The sequence below is a fragment of the Diachasmimorpha longicaudata genome, chromosome 4 (assembly GCF_034640455.1).
Source record: "Diachasmimorpha longicaudata isolate KC_UGA_2023 chromosome 4, iyDiaLong2, whole genome shotgun sequence".
Lineage (NCBI taxonomy): Eukaryota > Metazoa > Arthropoda > Insecta > Hymenoptera > Braconidae > Diachasmimorpha > Diachasmimorpha longicaudata.
The window spans coordinates 9,330,275-9,350,422 of NC_087228.1; the positions used below are offsets into that span (position 1 = coordinate 9,330,275).

General features: G+C 40.7%; 1 protein-coding gene across 6 annotated transcripts in view; it reads right to left on the reverse strand.

Annotated features, from left to right (window-relative positions):
- Tet (Ten-Eleven Translocation (TET) family protein) overlaps positions 1–14,953 on the reverse strand; it is a 66,231-nt gene extending 51,278 nt beyond the window's left edge. For 2 of the 6 annotated variants that reach the window (XM_064119285.1, XM_064119280.1), the window contains exons 1-2: positions 14,093–14,670; positions 4,936–7,092 (exon numbers count right to left, since the gene is read on the reverse strand). In XM_064119285.1, the coding sequence (XP_063975355.1) occupies positions 4,936–6,015 (1,080 nt within the window). In that variant the 5' untranslated portion in view covers positions 6,016–7,092; positions 14,093–14,670. The other 4 variants (XM_064119281.1, XM_064119282.1, XM_064119284.1 and 1 more) reach the window with 4 other exon arrangements.
- Between the last annotated feature and the right edge of the window lie 5,195 nt (positions 14,954–20,148).

The window sequence follows — 20,148 nt, forward strand, 5'->3', positions numbered from 1 at the left end:
AGAGTTCACGTTGCTAACCAAATTTTGCGGGTTTATTGTTGTGTTGTTGATGAATATTTTAGTAGGAATTCATACGCTAAAATTTCCGGGATATGGCTGCGAGGAACTCACATAGAGAGAAAGGGAATGTTCGAGTGCAATGACACGATTAAACTTGTGCATGAAATTTGCCATTTGAAAAAATATAAAGGAGAATGTTTAAGGCTATTCGAATATTTTTTACAGTTCCGGGCAAATCACCTGAGAACGTTCTAAAAAAAAATTGTTAATACCAAATAATGTTAATAAATTGTTAGTGCGGTTATGGTTAGTAGATTTAGTCACACTTCTTAATGCTAGAATTAGTAAAAACAGGGGTTAGTGTTTTGTGTTAATAAGTTGTTAATGCCTCTGTGATTAATTTTCGTTAATTACGTTGAACGCGCAGTACCCCCGGTCGCGTGGGGCCCCAATTACTTATTGAAATTATCAGATATGCCGAATAATCTACGCGATCGCAGGCCAACAGTCTTAGTAGTATCACCGAAATGTTAGTTGTATGTTAGTTATGTCAGTTATTCGTTAGTACTTTTCATTTTTTAGTTTGATTAGTCACATCAAGAACACCCTAAGACTTGTTCCACATAAATAACCACAACAAATTTATTATTCAGTATTTTCATGACTCGTTACAACGGTTTTATTATCAGGTAGTTAATTTTAATGTCATTTGAATGGAAGTTATCTTTGGGTGAAGTCTTCAATACACAGTTGTTAGTAAATTGTTAGTGAGTGGTTAGAAAAATATTCGGTTAGTATTTTGAATTAGTTAATCTAATAAAAATCGTAAGGGTTCCCATAAATTTCATTTTTTATATTGCCATAATTTTAGAAACTGGACATTTCTGCCAACACTATATATTATTTCAATTTTTATGCTGCAATAGGAAATTTCTTCCAAATCATTTTAACAGTTCTGATGGCGATACAAAATTTTCTATCCACAACATTAGAATAATTCAAACTATCAACAGCCATATCTCCTAATCCCTAATCACGAAATCCCCCCCCCCCCAGCAATATCAATAATTTCCTAAAACCAACTAAACCGATTAAACAATTCCAATAAAACTGAAAATTAATAGCAATGAGTTTTCGTCCTGGTAAACGAGACTTTGAATAGTTTGTAAAACGGTATGCGTTGCTTGGAAGCGGCGATAAGTGACCGATAAGCGTATGTATTGCTAAGTTCCTCCAGGGTTATCGATGCCTCAGGGGCAACAAACTCACTAGCGGCCATGCTGTCGGAGGATAAAGTAAATAATAACCAACAAGAGCAAATGCGCATTCAGAATAATAAAAAATGCCCGATAAAAATAAACGATCCTGATGAAGAGGCAGCTTCTCCATCGCAAATCAATTTCCAATATTGCAATTAGTTGGACCTCTGAGGTACATATTGCAAGCGCTTGCGCATGAGTACCAAATGAAGGGTTAGAATATGGAATTTTACCCAAAAAATAGGCCCACCCTTGCCCTCCACCTCGCCAACGCCTTCTGGCAAAATTATTTCGGCAAGTGAGAAATTCCACGAAATTGGGGTGAAAATTACTGCGCCCTGGGTTGAATTTTACCACCCATGAGTTCCTTCACACATGACCGATTGCCGACGCATCGCCAACGCCTCACTGATAACCATTTCTCCCAGAAAAATCTCAACTATCAATTTTTAATAGTGAAATTCTCTGGTCATTTCTATTGAAAATAATCCTCGTTACCATTCTACTTTATGGAACGCTCCTGTCATAATTATCTATGATACCAAAGAACCACGAGATGATATATAACTTCCCTTCGTTGTATTTTGATAATCCATAGACTTTCTAGTTTAGAAGCGAATATCGACGACAAACCTATCCCGAAAATTATCATTCGATTTAAAAACCCATCTCCATATAAAACGACGAAAGCCCTCCATCATCGCATTTGGAAATCATCGCCCGGAGGGTGAATCCACGAAATTCAAATATCACTCTCGACTGAATCGTAAACTCCCCGCCACGAAATCTCTACCAAATGTGTCTTTAACGAGATAAGCGCTTAGAAGTGCTATCGCAAAAGAAAGATCTCGGGAAAATTACGAAGGCGTCCATCCCAAGCTGCTAAATAATAGAAATTATTTTGTATCGAAATAGATCGAACTGCCCCTAACGAAACGAGGAACTGTAGCTCCTCATTTAAACTCCTAAGAAATAGAGATTAATCAATTTAAAAAAATCACACAAATATCCTGGGAAGTGAGACTCCTTTTCCCTGTATTCGACCACCCCGGGATCAATTTCGATTCTACATTCTTCTCCACCCAGAAGACACCAAACAAACACCCACAAACAACCCGAGAAGACCCGCCGAGATTTATGAATGAATGAAAACACCCAGGAAATCAGTATTACGATGGGGTCTTCGTGTTGGGGGCGATGCGTGATCGCAGGTGTAACACACGTTCGCCACGACCCCAATGGTTATTTTCGCTTCATTTTTTTTTTCGGCGTCGAGGAATAGCATCTAGAAAACACGCGGAAGAAGTGCGACGGAGACAGGCTCTTCCCCGGGGATAAGGAGGGTGTTTGAGGCCATGATAGCTGGTGGAAGGGGGTTGTTTTGACGGCGAAGCTCTATATACAATGGTCCTGGACTCTCGAAGGTTCATCCATCATCTGGTATTACTTTTCCCCTGAACTTCGCTGCAGTGACTTTTTTCCTTTACCCACTTCCTGTCGCCCCCTGCGCTGAATGATTTTTCTCTCTATTTTCATTTGATCCAAGGAGGGGAAAAAAAGTTGAATTTATTTTTTTGGAGCTCTTCGAGTCTCTTTGAATCGTAGTATTGATTATTGGGAATTTGAGATGACTTATACCCCCTCTCCAGCCGCCCTTTCTCACTCGGTCTCCCTTTCACCTCTTCCGTTGGAAGCCATCGATTCGAAGCTCTGACAATTCGTCTCAAAAGTCTCTTCTAATGCTCATTACCCCAACATTTTTAGTTTAATATAAAAATTACGTTATCAATGTTGGACTGACATTTTATTTTCCACCGTTAATATCATTCTATTTTTGCTTGTTTTTACTTGAGGATAAAGTTATCGTGATAAATGTGTCACATTCGAAGCAATAAATAATCGAAGAATTCACGAGTTTTATCGATTTAACGTATAATGTAAAGTGACTTTGGGTTATTAATACTTTGATTCATTCTGTCTTGGGCATCGGCGTTCGATGCCCGTGAGTCATAGGTCAAAACGTAGCAGCAAAACGTCAGGGGATAATTGATTTGTTTGCCTCGCAAAAATCTCACGCGATCACTGTACATCCATATTCGTCGTTCCTCATATATCTCCACAAACATTCGATTCCGCATCGATCAATGGAAAATCATAGAAATTACTTCATCAAAATCCGAAAATAAAGGGGTAAACGACAGGATGGTTAGAGATCTCCCTTGGTTTCCCCGATATTCCTCCAGAGATTAATTGAACACACAGACAAATTAAATTGGCTGTCGCAAGACATACCAATTCAAACTATCAGCCTAATTTTTTCATCGGTAACAAAAAGGTTTTAAAAATATGAACAAATATGTCGTAACTTCGAACACTAGTTATCCTACAGCAGTCGATAAAAAAAACCACGAGTGTGTTAATTAATCAATTGAAAAACACGAGACCACTGATTTAATGTGAAAACAACTTATTTTATTTTCACAGAAGAGAGTTCGATACGCGATTATAATGACCCGTGGGGTCTTGAGCCTTGAACTTGCCCTACGATAAGACACTGAGAGAGTTGCTTACGTCCATTGGCATCGTAGAGTCCGTTCACTCTATCACAATTCACTACCTCGTTAAAACCAATTATTAAATTTATCACAACAGCCGTCCGGAGAGGGAAAAAAAAATCAATAGACTTTCCTCCCCCTCCTGGTATACTGTCAAGCAAAAACAGAACATGAGATCAAGTTTATTCATGATTTGGGTGAAGCAGAAGAGAGAGTGAATTCCAACCCCTCTGTTGAGTTCAATGTCACTGCAATAATAAACCAACGGTTATCTGTATTTCTGTATTTCCCTCCGGGAATCCCTCACTCTACCAATTTTCCCTCTTTCCCTCCCCCTACGGTGCCGCATTGAGCCCCAACATCGAGGCCAAGTTCATCTCTATATATACCCAAGTACGATTCCTGGCCCACCCACCGGGCAAAACGGTTCAGCGTGTAAATCCCACCCTCGTCTCTCCTCTTTGCTCTATATATTGCCCTCCCTGTATCACCTAAAACCCCTACGGCAAATACATACTAGTAAATACTGAAGATACAACTTTCGCACGGAACTCACATCCGCCTTCTACTGGAACATGAGTCATGCATTTCCAAGTGAAAATTCCATATCGCAACGCGTTTTTATTATGGGCATGGATTTTCATTTTCAATGAGGTTATCTTTAACAAAACGCGTGTCGTGGATATGCCCGTGGGAGCGAAAAGTAGTGGCGAAGACGGGAACGTGTAAAACCGGTTTTTACCCTTTGTGGATTTTAATGACTTTATAATGAACAATTATGAGGGGAGAATTGTATCAATTTGTTAGATTTGAACGAATGAAAATGCGCGATGAGAAATTTAATTATTGAATTAACAAATCTACTTTTATAATGACGAAGGGCGATTTTTTTTTAGTGTCCCAGGTTTGTTTCTTGACAAGCCTTCTTGTCAGTCAAATAACGTACGCATTTCCTCGTTGTATTATTCATCACCGCAAGATAAACAAATTGAAAATAATTATGTTGTCTAACTAAATGAGTGGGGATGATTATTCATATGTGATTTCCGAATTTTGTAAAATCATAATCGTCCCTCCTCATCATCATCGAATAAATAGTTAATCTTGAATCATAGACTCACCTTTTTCTCCGTCAGCTTCTCACACCGTCTCATCTTACAGATCTGATGGCTCTTGTCATTTCTGCATGGTGCACAGTCACCGCAGTTGTCCTTTCTCTGGCATCCAATGCACTCGCCACACCGTTTGCGTTTCTTTTTCGCCGGTTTATCACCAAGTCCACCATCCCCATCACCATCACCAATCCCACCGCCCAAATGTCCATGTGGACCACGATTACCCGTCGACGATACCGCGGCAACTTGTCCCGAAGACTCTACATTACCACTACCATCCTCCGATTCCATTGAATCACCTCGATTTTTTCTTCGCTCCTTTTTCCTCCCATCGATCCTCGAAGATGGTGATGAGTCAAGGACCGTTGACATGGGATTCTGGAAATTGGTGTGATGCAAATGTGGATACTCCTGTTTAACTACTGTGAGAACTGTGTGAGGTGTATGACCAGGAGGTGGTGCAAATGCCTGAACAGGATTTGATCCAAGAAGTTGAATGTGTCTCTCATCGAGAATCTGTTGCTGAAGAGCTGGTACTTCTCGTGCCTGTACAGGTGCAGGTACGAGTGGATAACCAACCGGTGTACGATGTGGATGAGGTGGTGGTGGTAGTGGTGAACCAAGTGTATGAAAACTTGGTAAACCAACAGCTGATGTCACAGGTGGTGAATGTGACACTGATGCCGGTGAAAGAGGTGTAAGGGCTGTCAACTGTGGCTCTGACTCACTCGGCGGGGCAAATTGGCTGGCAAAGCTTGGCAAACCATCGGGATTTGGATGGAGGCCGTGCTTTGATTCCCATGGACGGTACTGACTCGCAAGTACAACTTCACCCCGTGAGTCTATCAGGCGACCTGTCAGACCCTCATAATAATCCCACGAGGATGTCAGACCGAGAGTCGCGTCCTGACTGTGGAGAGTTGTTAATGTTGTACCAGTGTCCATTGATACGTCACCGGAGAAACTACTGAATGGCGGCAAATGGCGATTTGGATCACCAGGTCCAAGGTTGCCTGGCGATATCGACAGTGCCGCCGGAGGGCTCACCCTCTCGGGTGCTACCTCCTTTTTAACCTCGCCGCTCATCTTCTACGAAGCATCCTCAAATCCATCACTCCTTCGAGGGTTTCTATCGAAGGTGCCGGTGTAATTGATAATTTATTTGATTATCGATGGAGTATGATGGGTAATTGCTGTTTATTTTTATTCGCGAAGAGTTCAATGGGGTTCGCTTGTTACGCTGGGACACTTGGGGATCATACACACGACATTTAATAGATTATTTATCTGTTCAATTACACTGCGATCGTGAGTTTCGTTGAGCTTCACGCGGGAATATCTCCACTTAATCCTCCTTTTGTACTCGACAGGTTTAGGCTACGAACTGAAGTAGATTGGTTTTTAACTTTTTAATTTTTGTTTATCATTAACTTTTTAGTTTTCCTGAGCGAAAATTCGTCAACGTTTTTTTAACTTAATTTTTTTTCTCTTAAACTTGTTTTTTGCTCGATAAAATTTGATAAAAATTTACTCCTCGGTGCTCGTTTAAAAAATGTAGAATACTTACAATGTTTAACTATAAATTCCTATGCTTTTAGACTCTGTCTGGTTTTTATTTGTGATTTTTAGTTATTTTTTTTTTGCTTTTTAAATAACGGTGTGCGGAGAACTTGGTGCTTTCTCGAATTAATCAGGAGTTTAGTCTGGTTTTAATCTGTAGTTTTTTTTTTAATCGAGCTGTTTGCCCTCCGCTCGTTAGAGTATCGTTGAATGATTAGTAGAAAATGGTAGATTCTTTGGTTTATGGTTTAGCTCACTTATTTCTCTGTCACACGGTTGTATTTAATTTTTTTAAATCCCTTTTTAAAAACTTTATAATAATTTTAATCTGTTTCACTTTTTTTTCTTCTTGTTTTGCTTTTAATCCTCTCGATTTGGCACTGGCGGACTTTATATTTGTACACTAGAGTAAAATACGTATGTATCAATCCTTTGTCTCCCTTTCACAATTTCTGCGCATTAGAATCCTCTTCTTCCTTTCAAACCTAAGCTCTTGGGATATTACGACAATATAGACACTAATTACGTGATTCTTGATTCGTAAGAAAATATAAATCACTTGAGGTTAATGTGGCTTGTTTGAAGGCTGTTGATTTGTACGATCTGAAATCAAAAAAAGAAACATTCATTTGAATACAATGAATTACACTGTTACACATTTTCAGTTGACATTTCCGCTACACTTCTCGGAAATTTTTATTACATTACAGTCACATTAAAATTCAAAGGAGTTTTATTCGTTAGAACTGTGAATCTCAGTTCAATGATTCCTGACAGTTGATAAAAATCCGAAAAATGTAGGCGAAAGTACTGTGAAATTATCAAGCAATTCAAATTTATATGATCAATTTAACGAAAAATCACCTATCAACTATTCCCCAAATATCAATGACATTCAAAAGTGTATCTCAATCAAATTTCAACGAATTATTCATTCACACGTGAGTAAACAGAAATAACATCTCCAGCAGAGCAAAACGTCCCTGTCATGTGACTATTTCTCAACTACAGCTGAAAAACCTCGACCCTGGATTTCTCGGAGATGTCTGCATTCGTGTTGTATGCTCGGTGAAAATGCCAATTCAACACGCAACCCGGTTCCCCCCTCGACACAACCACGTGTGATACTGGGCTTCCGCGCACGTTGACCACGCGCTCGCCCGTTTCACCCTCAAGGTTACTATTACGAGGCCCTCCCTGCTCGTAAGCCAACCTATTCCCACGTTTTGGTATTCACTAAACAAGGCGTCTAAAATACAAACGTTTCAATCATTTAAGTGGTAGATTTTCGTTGTAAGTAGACGTATAATTTACCCGCAACAAAGTTGGAAAATTCACTCTTTGTTGCGGATTTTACTTCACGAGGGAATAATGAATAATAATTAATCGTTCAACCGTCAAGGGGGAGATATGGAAGCAAATGATATAGCCAAGTGAAACCATTCTACCCCACCCATATTGATTTAATAATTAAATACGCACTATTTCATGAATTCACCGAAAAATTTTCAGTAAAAATCCGTCAAATTGTCCTTTTTTTCTACCAGAAAAGTATTAATTCACATTTTAACGCGTGGAAATGCCGGAAAAATACGGTATTTTCCTGCACAGTAGAACGAAAATTATGAACGCGTCGAGTTTGAAGCCATCACTGGCAACTGGAGCGTCGGCTTGGGGCCAGGACGAAATATCGACCCGGGTGTTTTGTTGACTGTGTGCATGCCCGAGGCCTCTCACCCCCATTCCTCCGACACATGGAGGCGCACACAACTCAGCTCGTATTAACTCCAAACACACGTATGTAACACTATTGCATGAACACCAGCCTACGTACATACGTCATTGATCGGTTGCACAGTTACATTGTGAGCAACGCGTTGTAGTTCTGAGTTTACAGGTGTAAGTATCACCATTTATACCAGCACTACCAACACGTTTAAATCTGTTTGTGGGGAGGGGTAAAGGGGGTACTAGTGACTAGGGGGTAAATGGGAAGTAATAGTTCACTCTTGCTCTCACTTTCCTTGTACCATTCTCCACTATCTCAAACACTAACGGAGTAAACGGTCTCCGGTGAGCTCCGGTACGTGTGACCGAGCTTTCGCTATCAGTGGAAACTTGCACTGCTGGTCAGACACTCTTCAGTCAGATTTTTTCCCAAATGAAAGGAAAAATTGTTTGAATGAAACGAAAGGGACAACTGCACGGAAAGAAAAGTACCACAGAAACAACATAACCGTTTGGTAATCGTTTTGAATTTTTGCAGTTCTCGGGAAATTACCGTACCACTCAGTAAAATTACATAACTGTTGGACAATTGTTCTCGAATGGGTACATAAAATTTACCAAGAACTCGACAAATATCATTGGGTGATACGGGATTTTTCACCGAAGGGCCGAAACATGATTACCAAGTGTTCAAGTAATTTAGTTGTAGAACTGGTTAATGAAGCCAAGTGGATTGTCAATAATTTTTTCAAATTGAGTTAATAGCGAAGGCTGCATTCGAGTACATGTCTGTTTGACATTGACGTCATAATTCAAAGATAGCTTGAATCGTCAACCTCATTGTGAAAATTTAAAATATCATTCACTCGTACTTTCAATGAATTCAGAATTGTCATTTCATTACTCGTAAGGGCAATACCCTCAGAGAATTGGACATCATGAGATGAAATAAAAAACCGACACGAAAAAGACAAAATATGAGGAAAGTTTTCAAGAGCAGTTCCATAAATTTAACTTCATTTATAGAAATCTGGAACCCGATCTGCACACTCAATATCATGAATTTCAATTGAATTTACGATCGACTGATTCGCACATTTTCTCACCGATCTGGAATATTCCAGAAAATTAACCTTTTCATATCAAACGATCATTGATAGTCGAATGACAGCTACAATCCTCAACATCATTAAATAATTTCACTCCACCATCAGATTTTCAAGATGTTCATTACTTCATACGATAGTCGGTTAGATTTTCAGTCTCACCAACCAAAGCTTTCTCAAATGAATTGAAAACCAGTAAAGAAGTAAAATATGCACGCAATCTTCCACCCTATTCCCCCATCATCCTTATTATTAAGAAATGATAATGACAGTGCACGTCACATCATTGTTAATAAACGAAATAGCGTCAGTACAGGGGATTGAACTTTCCTTGGCTCGTTCATAAATCGTCTGGACTTGAATACCGCGAACTTTAGTCTTTAAAGGTCGCGAAACTCAAACGTCGCGACGATACGAAAACCGTACAGAGCCGCGGGTTGGTTAATACAACAAGTGATAGTGAAGAGTACATATTTCTGTGGCGAGATAACGTGTACCATCCCCCTTCTCCACCAACTGCGTCGTTTAATAAAATCAGTGCCGATCATTGCCACTGAGTTTCATTTTATTGTCATTATTGTGAAATGGCAATAACGAAAGTAAATGTGGAAAATGGCGGATGCGATACAGTTAAATTTTATTGTACTGCCTCTCTTCGACCCAAATAATCCCAGCCACCCAGTGGCTTATCACAAAATGGATTATCATTTTCACATCTCATGAATATTTAATGCATTTATTCACTCATCTTCTCGTTTTCCCTTCGCTCGTACCGAGAAAATTATTCTCAAGGAAAAAAAAAATGATGAAAAAAAATAAAACAACGGCGCGCGCGGGAGGGCGGAGGGGAGCGGGGAATAATTTTTCCATTTAACGAGGCGAAAAAAACTTTGAAGTGAATGCAGTGGTGGAAAAAAAAAATTAAGGTACGAAAAATATCCGGTGCTGGCTTTCGTCTGTTGTGCTGGGTTATACCAGAGAGGCAGCAGCTGGTCTCCTCGTCCATGCACTTTCGCTGAATCGACCGTAGCTAACGCACGAAAAATTCAATACCCGCCTCTCTTTTTCGTTTGCGAGGAGAAGTGCCTGGACCCATAGTGCACGCTCCGTCGCGCTATACCCAGTGCTACTCAACGAAAAATGTGTATGGAATTTATTTCAAAACTTCTTTTTGCTCCGATTTTTCCTCCAGTTACTTTTTTTTCCCCCTCAACATGTGCTGGGGTTACGTTTTTTCTGGATATAGAGTATGACGAATATTTCCTGGAAGTGCGCATTACGCTCTGAAAAGCCGAGAAATTAAATTTGTTGATGAGTTCATCAATTTTGCACAAAGGTAATGTCGTTTCTATTATTTTTCCCATTCTTGGGCCGGACGAATCGCGAAGGAGTAATTTTTTAATATTGAGCGACTCCCTATGGCGTACATTATCAACGACGCCATTTTCCCCAACTTCCGGTGTTGCTTGTCGACCAATAATTTTCTCATGCTGCCGCGATAACGCGAAAACACCGCCCGCCGTCCCTTATCCCCAGTAATTTCCATTTTGACTCGAGAATGTACAAGTAGTTCGGGTAATTTTCTCTGGCAGAAATTCTCATCGAAGTTTACGGAACAGATCAACAGGATTTTTTCCGCGCAATTGCAATTTTAGATTCGAAAGCTTCTCTTCAGCCAATCCAATTTTGACTGTTTTGAAAAAATTGTATGTTTCAACGTGCAACCCAATAGTTCATCGACTTATCAATTAAAAATTTAATTCAATATATTGGGAAAAAACTGCGAATGAACTGGCGAAATTATCGGCAAAACTGAACTCTCATTCAGAATCAAATTGCCAACTTCACAGACTGTCGTCCCGCTAGTTATTATTTTCCCCGGAGGTGGCGCTAATTTTCAACCCCAACCAGCCACCACAAAATGGTCGCAGGTCGAGTGGGCAAAGAGTGAGAGAGGGTTTACTGAAAAAATAACCAAAATAAAATGCAAAGCAAAAAAGTCGCGACGCCGGGTCTTCCTCGAGCAAAAAAGCTCGACTACTTCTCGGGTACACTTTCGCCGACCTCGTGGCTCGGGTCTCTCGCTCTCTCTCTCTCTTTCTCTGCGACAAAGGCTGGCTTGATTCAAGGTCTTTCCACTCATACAACCGTAGCTTGGTTATTTCGTGTATATAGAATGGAATGGGACGAAATGCGAAACAGAGAAGTGCACACACGCAGGCGTACAACACTCTACGGGCACGTTCTACGGTCTCTTTTCACGAACGTGTTTTTGGTGGTTAGGTTTGCCAGAGGATCTTCTCGATACGAATATCGATTTCTACTTTTGAAGATCGTGAAATTGAGAGACAAATCCATCAATAACGAAACGGATGTCTCATTGCTCCAAAAGACCAAAGAACCGCCAAATGACCTCCAATTTCATCAGTGCTAGGGACAGATTAATGAAGATAATGAATCAATCCCGTAATCAGAAACAATCATGAAACCAGCGATTCCTAGGGCGGAATAAAAAATATTCTATTGATTGAAAAAATTGATTCACCAGTTGGAAGCAAAGAAACGCCGTCGCGCATGCGTCTTGGTCAAAAGCACTGATATTGTTGCGAGTATTTTGGCTCCAGTGTTGGCATCAGCCAAATGGACCCTCAACTCCCCACCCAGTGCCCACCTTCGAGATATCGGAAATGATATAAAATTGCGTCCACTGCGTCGCTGATATTTAAATTGGTTCGCTAAACCCCAGATTAATGGGCTGAGCACGTACATTGTCATCGGCTGAGCCATGCATGAAGCATAAAAAAAAATTCGAAAAAACCATTCACGAATGAGCAATAAAAAAAAAATCCAAGATAAACAACAAAATGACAAAGAAGCGTTAGCATTATCGTATTTTCCCTTATCCATTATCCAATGAAAAAATTCGAGTTCAGTGAACATGGAAATGAGAGCGGTAATCGAACGTCATAAATAATCCATTCATGTTTTTGAAAACAATCAGAGTCTCAAAGGTGAAAATGTGCTGCACTGATGCGTCTAATGTTACTGGGGTATTACTCTGGCTTGGTATATTCACGTTAATCCTGATACTTTGGTATTTAGGTACATGCTGAGGGCACCCGGAGAGGACGAAGAGGTAGAGAAAACGCATTTGACGTTAATCCAGGGCCGTTACCTCGTTGCCTCGAAACACACATCCGGTGTACACCTATACAAGATCACTCGAAAAACACTTTTGTTGTTTTAAATGAACAACTCAAAATACAGAAATCAAATGTCAGAAGTGTTCATCGGATAAGGATTATCCCTCGATTAAAACGGAAATAATCCTTATGAACATCAGTGAATATTCCTTTTCCCCTTCGGTATTTTTCAATCCTTTCAAATTTTTATGCAATATAAATTCTCCCCTGAATATTTTGCGGAATTAACACGAAAAATCCATTTACTTTTGCCAACAGTTAGATATAAATTTCACTCCTCATGAGCCCGGGAGTAAATGGCCTGGCGAGTCAGAAGAAATTTTACTATAAAAATATCGCGAAATATCACACGAAACTCAATCTCCCGAGCTTCCCATCACCGAGATGAAATCAAGGACAACTGTCTCCCGGTACAATCGATCGGAGACCTCAGCAAAAGCCGTAACTACATTTCCCCATAGATACTTCATTCTCCCGCATCACCGCGTGCAGAGATTCTGAAACCGTCGGGGCGATAACTGCAATAAGAACTTGCATATAACAAGGAGAGAGAGAAAAAAAAATTAACGAAGAAAAAGAAATCGTGAAAAGAGAAGGGATAACCCAACGAAGAAACCCGGGCCCGTAAATCTCGCTACGGCGTCCGTTGTTCTCGCGCTACTCCATCCTTCCTTACTTCCCTTCTTGACTCCGGCCCCGATTCCCTTAAGCACACATACACCCGTACACATGTATAAATTCTAAACTGTGCCGAAAGTCGTCTCGGTTCTTGGAATTGCCCAGGGAAAAAAAAGAAAGGGAAAACATTTCTCCGTGGTTACGAAACGGTAGCCCTTTTCTGTCCTGGACTCTTTTATAATGTGACCTCGGGCATTTGGTTTTTTACATTCCAAACTGTTGTACATTAACGATGCATTAACGTTTGCCGAAACCACGGGATCATAAAAAACCCCCCACCCCCGGATATTTCCTCCCCACAACAAATGAAGAATTATAATCGTTAAAAATATCCCGAAACATGACTCACGAGTTCGATATTTTTTTTTTTCTCTAAAAAAATGCATATGCACATGAGAAAAGAAATGAAAGAACTCTCGTCACACTCATCGCTGCTTCCCATTTTGCATGCACACACTGGCGAAACTCAACGGCCAAAAGAAATGAGTGAAAAATGTAGACGACGAGACGAGAAACAAAGACGGGATTACGAGCGAATGAAATGCGAGATAAAGAGCAATTTCATATTTTCGTATTTACGTGAGAGCCAACGGTTAAAAGAATAAGTGTACAGTGTACACAGCTCACCTTCTCGATTGCCAAAATAATTCCGAAACACAGCTTCACAAAAGTAAGTAAATAAACATCCCGATTGCTAATACCACCATTTGTAATCGTTGTCACGTGATCATGGACGCCAAAACGATTGAGAATTATGGGTAGAGCCATGAAAACAACAACACTGGCGACACAGCAGTAATAACAGCCCCCAGAACAACGGAATCACACAAAAGTTCAAGCATTCATTATCAATTAACTGCTAAAGATTTAAATAAATAAAAGCCGTACTTGTTGTGCTCCATTCGGTTAATAATTCATCCTCCACCCCTAACCGGTCACCTCCCAAACCTCAAACATTCAGTGCTCGTCACGCAATTGTTATCCACAAAAATTTACACCGTTTCACGCGCATTATTTCGGCTGTTTCTTCTTTTAAAACGTATATCTCCGTTAGATATTTTTTTTTTCGTTTTAAAACGCGATAACTGTCGTATCACGCTGGGCGACGTACTCGTACGTCTTGGATATTAACGTCTCTCCTAAGTTCCTCACGCGTGTCTTCCATTCGTCGGCGCGTACGACTGTGTATCCCTGTGTGTGTACATTATAACCCCTCTGAGAGATTTCTCCTCACTCTTGCCTCCCCACCCTCTTCTCACGAATTGCGTTAACAGACTGTCCTCTTTTTTTATTTCCCACTGAAAAACGTAAGCGCGCGCACCACTTTACTCAGTTGTATACTTCTCCCTCTCGATGTTCAAGAAAATTGAGGGATTTTTTTTTCATAAACATTCCCTCATTCACCTGTCACGAAAGCCCCGCGAATAATCACTCGATGATGGACACTTTTTTTAACGTTCCTTCAAACTCACCGTAAACAATATTTCCTTTTGTTACTAGATTTGTGTTTTTTTTTTAATGAATTAATTTGAGGTTGATGAACACTTGGAGTCACACAGAACGAAAAAAATTAACTATGTTATGATTGAAATAAACTTCATGGGTTTCGGGGGATTTTTTTTTTCTTGAAAATGTGTACCTTTGGTTGCGGGCTGGCCCGTGCTGTGCGTGCTCGCCGCGCAGTGACTGTATGCTACCAAAGAGTATTCTTTGTCCGACCAGTCGCAGCTGCCCGCGTTTCGTTAACTCGGCCGTTTACGGAGACAATCGTCAATCCTCGGGGAGCCCTGTGTCATCCCGAACCGAGCAGTGGCGGGAACCCAGGATATCAGGACTATTGCTGAGGGTGGGGTGGAAAGGGAATGCCTGGAAACGTGGCTACTTCAGGGGGTTTATGTATGTGTAGCGGTGGTGCAGGAGTGTTTGTAGAAGTGGGGCTTTTTTTTTTATTCTCCTACTCTCATTTTTCTCGGGGAGTCGCACACACGTCTGTGCGCGCGCAAAACGCACATGAGATTCTTGCGCCATCTTGCTGCAACCCCTTGGCAAATGAGGGATGCTGGAGGAAGTGGGCTTACCCCCAGCCCCCCTCCCCGCGATCGCCGCGAGGCGGAGGAGTTTGGGGAGGTAGTGGGCTTCAGTGATAGAATGATTCATTTATTGGTCGAGAGATTTTGGGAATATTGGGGGTAGCTGAGGAGCTTACATTTTGGTATGGAAAATAGTATCGATTCAAAATTGTATGTTTGTGTAATATTTAAAAAATCTATGAATATTAGTAGAATGAATAGTTGAATAATTACATTCATATCTTCCACTCGAGATTGATTAAATAATTAGTTTCAACATTTTCATCATCTTCCGACGAAAATCATGAATTGACCAACAAGTATTATTATCTCAAGCGAATAATAACTTTGATAATAACGCAAGCACGTAAACATCGTCTTTATCGAAATCTTGCAATGGCTAAACTGTTGAGAGGCCTGTTGGCGTCACAGCTTTTTCGTAATCTCGAAAATTACCCGATACACGAGGAAAATCGTCACTATCGATTGGCTGGGCGTAAGTGACGGGGATATTCGTGAATTTAATGCTATCGACATTGCGTTTTACGACCGCTCTTTTACGGCTGTCCGAAAATTTTCACGACTCCGCAGCCGTTGAGGCGATTCACCAGATGAGAATGCTCGTCACCAGGCTCCTCCGCCTCAAGATGTTAGATGGAGAGATTCCGGGCGTCGGGTGACGATCAAGAGGGTTTTATAGATGTTTATCGAAGGTGCCAACGTCACCCAACTACTGTGTAGAGATTCTTCTATTTTTCTCTCTGTCTCGTCAGTGTAGCCCCCATGTGCTGGGTGAGATTGGACATGTGTGCGGGTGCATTCAGAGGTATGCTAAGCACCATATGTCCTTGAGGAAAATTTCATTGGACGCATGTCTGGGTTGACTTCTTCATTCCACAAAAATACCGAGAAAAATCGATGTCTTGTCTACGATGCGTTTTTCAAGAAACAAAATTATTTGAAAAATTGCCAGAGAAAATATAAAATCTCATGAAAAAATACATGGAAATTAATCAGTAAATATTATCAATTTCACAAGAAATAAAAAATCTCACTCTAGTTCTACAAATGATGACGATTCCCACAGAGTTAAAAATCGGCAATTTACTGAATGAAGACGTTAAAGGGATTCAAAAACTCCAGAAGGCGCAAAAAATCCTGCAATGCAGCAATTAATGTTGACGTACAGCAGAGGAATCTCACATCCGTTGTAAGTACAATAAAAAAAAAGCACAAGACAACATAAATTAAATTCAATTTCACTGCGGGTGCCCATCGCAGTCACGTGAGCAGTAGTGCTGGTAAGAAAAAGGAGCTCTCCGATTTTCCCAGGTAGATTTTCCCCGCATATTTTTAACGGCCACCCGGTCACGCATGCACACACCAGAGGACACATCACGCATTGGAGCACGCATCTAGTCTAGATGGCGTCGACGGCTGATAAAAATGAATGGTGAATGAAAAAATGGATCAGGATGATGCGGTACGTTGGAATATCTGGTCCGTCGTTGGTGTTACGCCCCGGGACAAGGTTCATTATCATAACAATACGGGAACAGCGTTATGCAGATATAAATTAATGCGTATTCTTCTATCCTTGGGGGTTGGCAACCACCGAGTGACAGTGGAGATGCATCATGCGGCCTTGATCCTGGCGATGCTGGTTATTTCCTGTCCTTCTCTGCTTTATTATTATTCGCCTGTCGATCTCTGTCACTTTCACCCTATACCCAGTTTCTTCTCATACTGTCACGTACCATTCTCTCACACGCACTTCAGGATTAAAGCGTGCTTGAATACTCGTAATTTGTTGTGTTGGCTCTTTTCGCTGTGTGAATTGCGATCTCGTTCTGAGATATCGGGTATTCTGGGGGTTTTTTATTTTATCGTATTATGATAATAGTGATTTATGGGGGTGACTGATAAAACGTTTATTTAGAGAGGTCTTTGAGAACTTAGCCATACACTGTTGCATGATAAATGTGCAATTTGTTTGAAATAGAATGTTTGATGAGTGATGCAGAAGAAATTATAATCCGGACAATTTATCTTTCGTTAAAATTAGAAACTTCTAATTTTTGCACTGTTAGAAAAAATATGAACTTCCGTAGCTGCGAATTGTCAGGACAGGGAAAGCAAACCCGATACCAAACTATTTAGTGATAGATTCATTTCGCAACTTTTCGTTAAATTAACGAGCAAATGCATAAGCACGACTATTTATTTTATCAAAATTATGTAATATAAACAGTGAAAAATACGGAAGACGAAATCTCTCCACTGTCACAAATCAACCCATTACCCGTCTTGATCTCCTTAATGATGTCCATTCTCACTGGCCACCCCTGCACCAATTGATGCCGCTGGATTTGCGATGACGTCAGGTGTGTAATACCCGTAACACGAATCAATATTGATTAATATTCCGATTAATTCCTATCGTCATGCACTTGGTCGCATCTGTGCACTGGCACTGATGCACATTATCCGAGCAAGTGCTCCAACAGTGAGAGGGTTAACCCAGACGATTGGAAATTGGGGCCAATATTGGATGCGAACGGTAATGAGAACCGGTCACTTCTACGGTCCACGAGTAACTGCCGCAAATCCGTTTAATCGTGAATTGCTACATCTTCACAGGTAGGTGAGCCAATCTTATTCTAGTATTACCCCTTATTCCCCCTCTATTTGTCTCGGGGAAGCGATATTGCAGTGTACAATTGATGTTCATGTCATCAGTATTACGCGAGAAGAGCTAATATTAATAATGGTGTGCTAATTAAGGAGACAAGAGCTAGCCATCAGGATAAAATTGATTATCCATTGATAACATAATTTAGGGGATGGGTTCGGAGTGGGTGCTATTGTTTTCACCGCTGTGGGATATTCTTCGACAGTTATTTTCAGGCGATAATTACGATACGCTAAACAATTGGACATATCCATGGCTATTCGGGCGAATAGTCTTTTCGTGTTATGGATGTACGGCTGTGACGAAATACTGTTACTTCATTCATTGTAGACCACAGAACTAATTAGGGGGATGATCAGTCCAGGATTTCTAGGGTAGTTATTGGGAATAATCCTATTTCGGAATCAGGGGGTTATGCATAAGTTCGCATGTGACTCCGAGTTTCTACTTTGGTTTTAGAAGAGAGTTCAAGAAATTTTGAGACATGAGACACGTTGCACGTGGTAATTATCATTTATCACGCGAATAGAAATATTAAATATAAGATGTGATAGTAGCGTAATTTTTCGCAGACGATTCCATGAAAATGTCATAGAGAAACATAATTAGTTTTGAGAGTTCTGAAGTTTCATTCGGCGAATGTTTTTTTTTTTATTAATTGTCAATGCGACTGGGAAATCTGGGCAATGGAGAATGTCTTGTGTCCCCCGTGAGCACTAAATGACTGGCTCTGACAATCGTGGAGTGGCTCGTTGGTGTGCCTTGTTGGCTCGTTGGGTCTTTAACTCGGAGGGGGAGGAGGACGCGAAATGAGAAATGGTGGGAGGAGGTTAAAGGGTGGAGCTCAAATCAGCCGGGTTACGAGGGAGATTGGAGTTGTACGAAAATGCTAAATTGCGAATTCACGGGAAAATTCTATCTCGCGAGGCATTCGATTTACTCTTTATTAATTACTTGGCCGGGGAGAATTTTCATTAGGAAGAGTGGAGTGGGCTGATGTTGAATGAAGTCACATCAATAATGAGGGGGGAGGTGGGGCTCCGGGTGGATTGCGATGGTTTTCTCAGTTGAATGAAGAATGTTTTCTCAGTGCAAATGGAAGTACTCAAATGGGGTTTCATTTTTCAATGGAAAAATGAAGAAAATGTAGCGAAGTCTCGGTGAATGTCTGGCAAGTACAATAAGAGAGGGAGAAAGTTTGTAAAAATCACGAAATTGCAGAGCTCTATGTCAGGGTTCTGAATTTTTGGGTACAATTTCTTCTGTTGAAATGGAAGAATTTTTATAGTGACCTTTCCCGAGATGTTCTAGGGTAATGTCAAGAAATGTTGAGCATCTGTTGACCCTTTTGTTAATTTCTTGCCAATGAAAGAATTTCCACCTGTGCTCGCATATTTAACGTTGAATGAAGTTGCATGAATACTACTGGAGTTGATGTGGTCTCAGAAAATTGCGGAGTTCTTGGCACTCGAATGGAGAACATTTTCTCAGCGCAAAAGGAAGTACTTCGCTTGTTCAGTTCATTCGGGTTTTATTTTTCAATAGAAAAATGAAGAAAAAAAATAGCAAAATCCTGGCAGATGCCTGGGGGATACAATGATGCTGAAATAAATCAGTTTATCGATGAGTGGGACAGGGTGAGTGGAGAGCGATAGAGGGAAGGAGAGAGACTGATCAGGTATAGAATAGGAGACCTATGGGCCACCAGTCGTTGTCCCATTGTATCGTCTCTGCGAAGGAGAGGCCAGCGGTTCCCAACGTTTTAAAAGCTTTACTTTTTTGGGATGAATCAACATGTCCGCTTCGCCCAACGAGATATCGTTGAATCCTGGACTTTAACAATACAGAGGAGATGAAATTTCACCCTGATTTACCGTCATTACGCCGAGTTTTTCGATGTACTCCCCGGTTCCTCCAGAATTACGGCGTTTGGAAAGTTAAAAAGCAAAATGGCTGACGTTAGCTTCCCTGTGAGAAGTAAACCAATTGAATTATTGGCTGAACGAAGCAGAAACTTTTCACCCTCTCTCGCAGCAACCAGTCAAGATAAAAAACATTTATTTTTGTGGGTAGATCGAATTTTCCCCCAAGGGCTAGATGATATCGATCGACTTGGCGGGGGGAGACAGACGTTTAGCCGAAAAGTGAATGCCATTGTCGTTATTTTATCATGTTTCAGATGT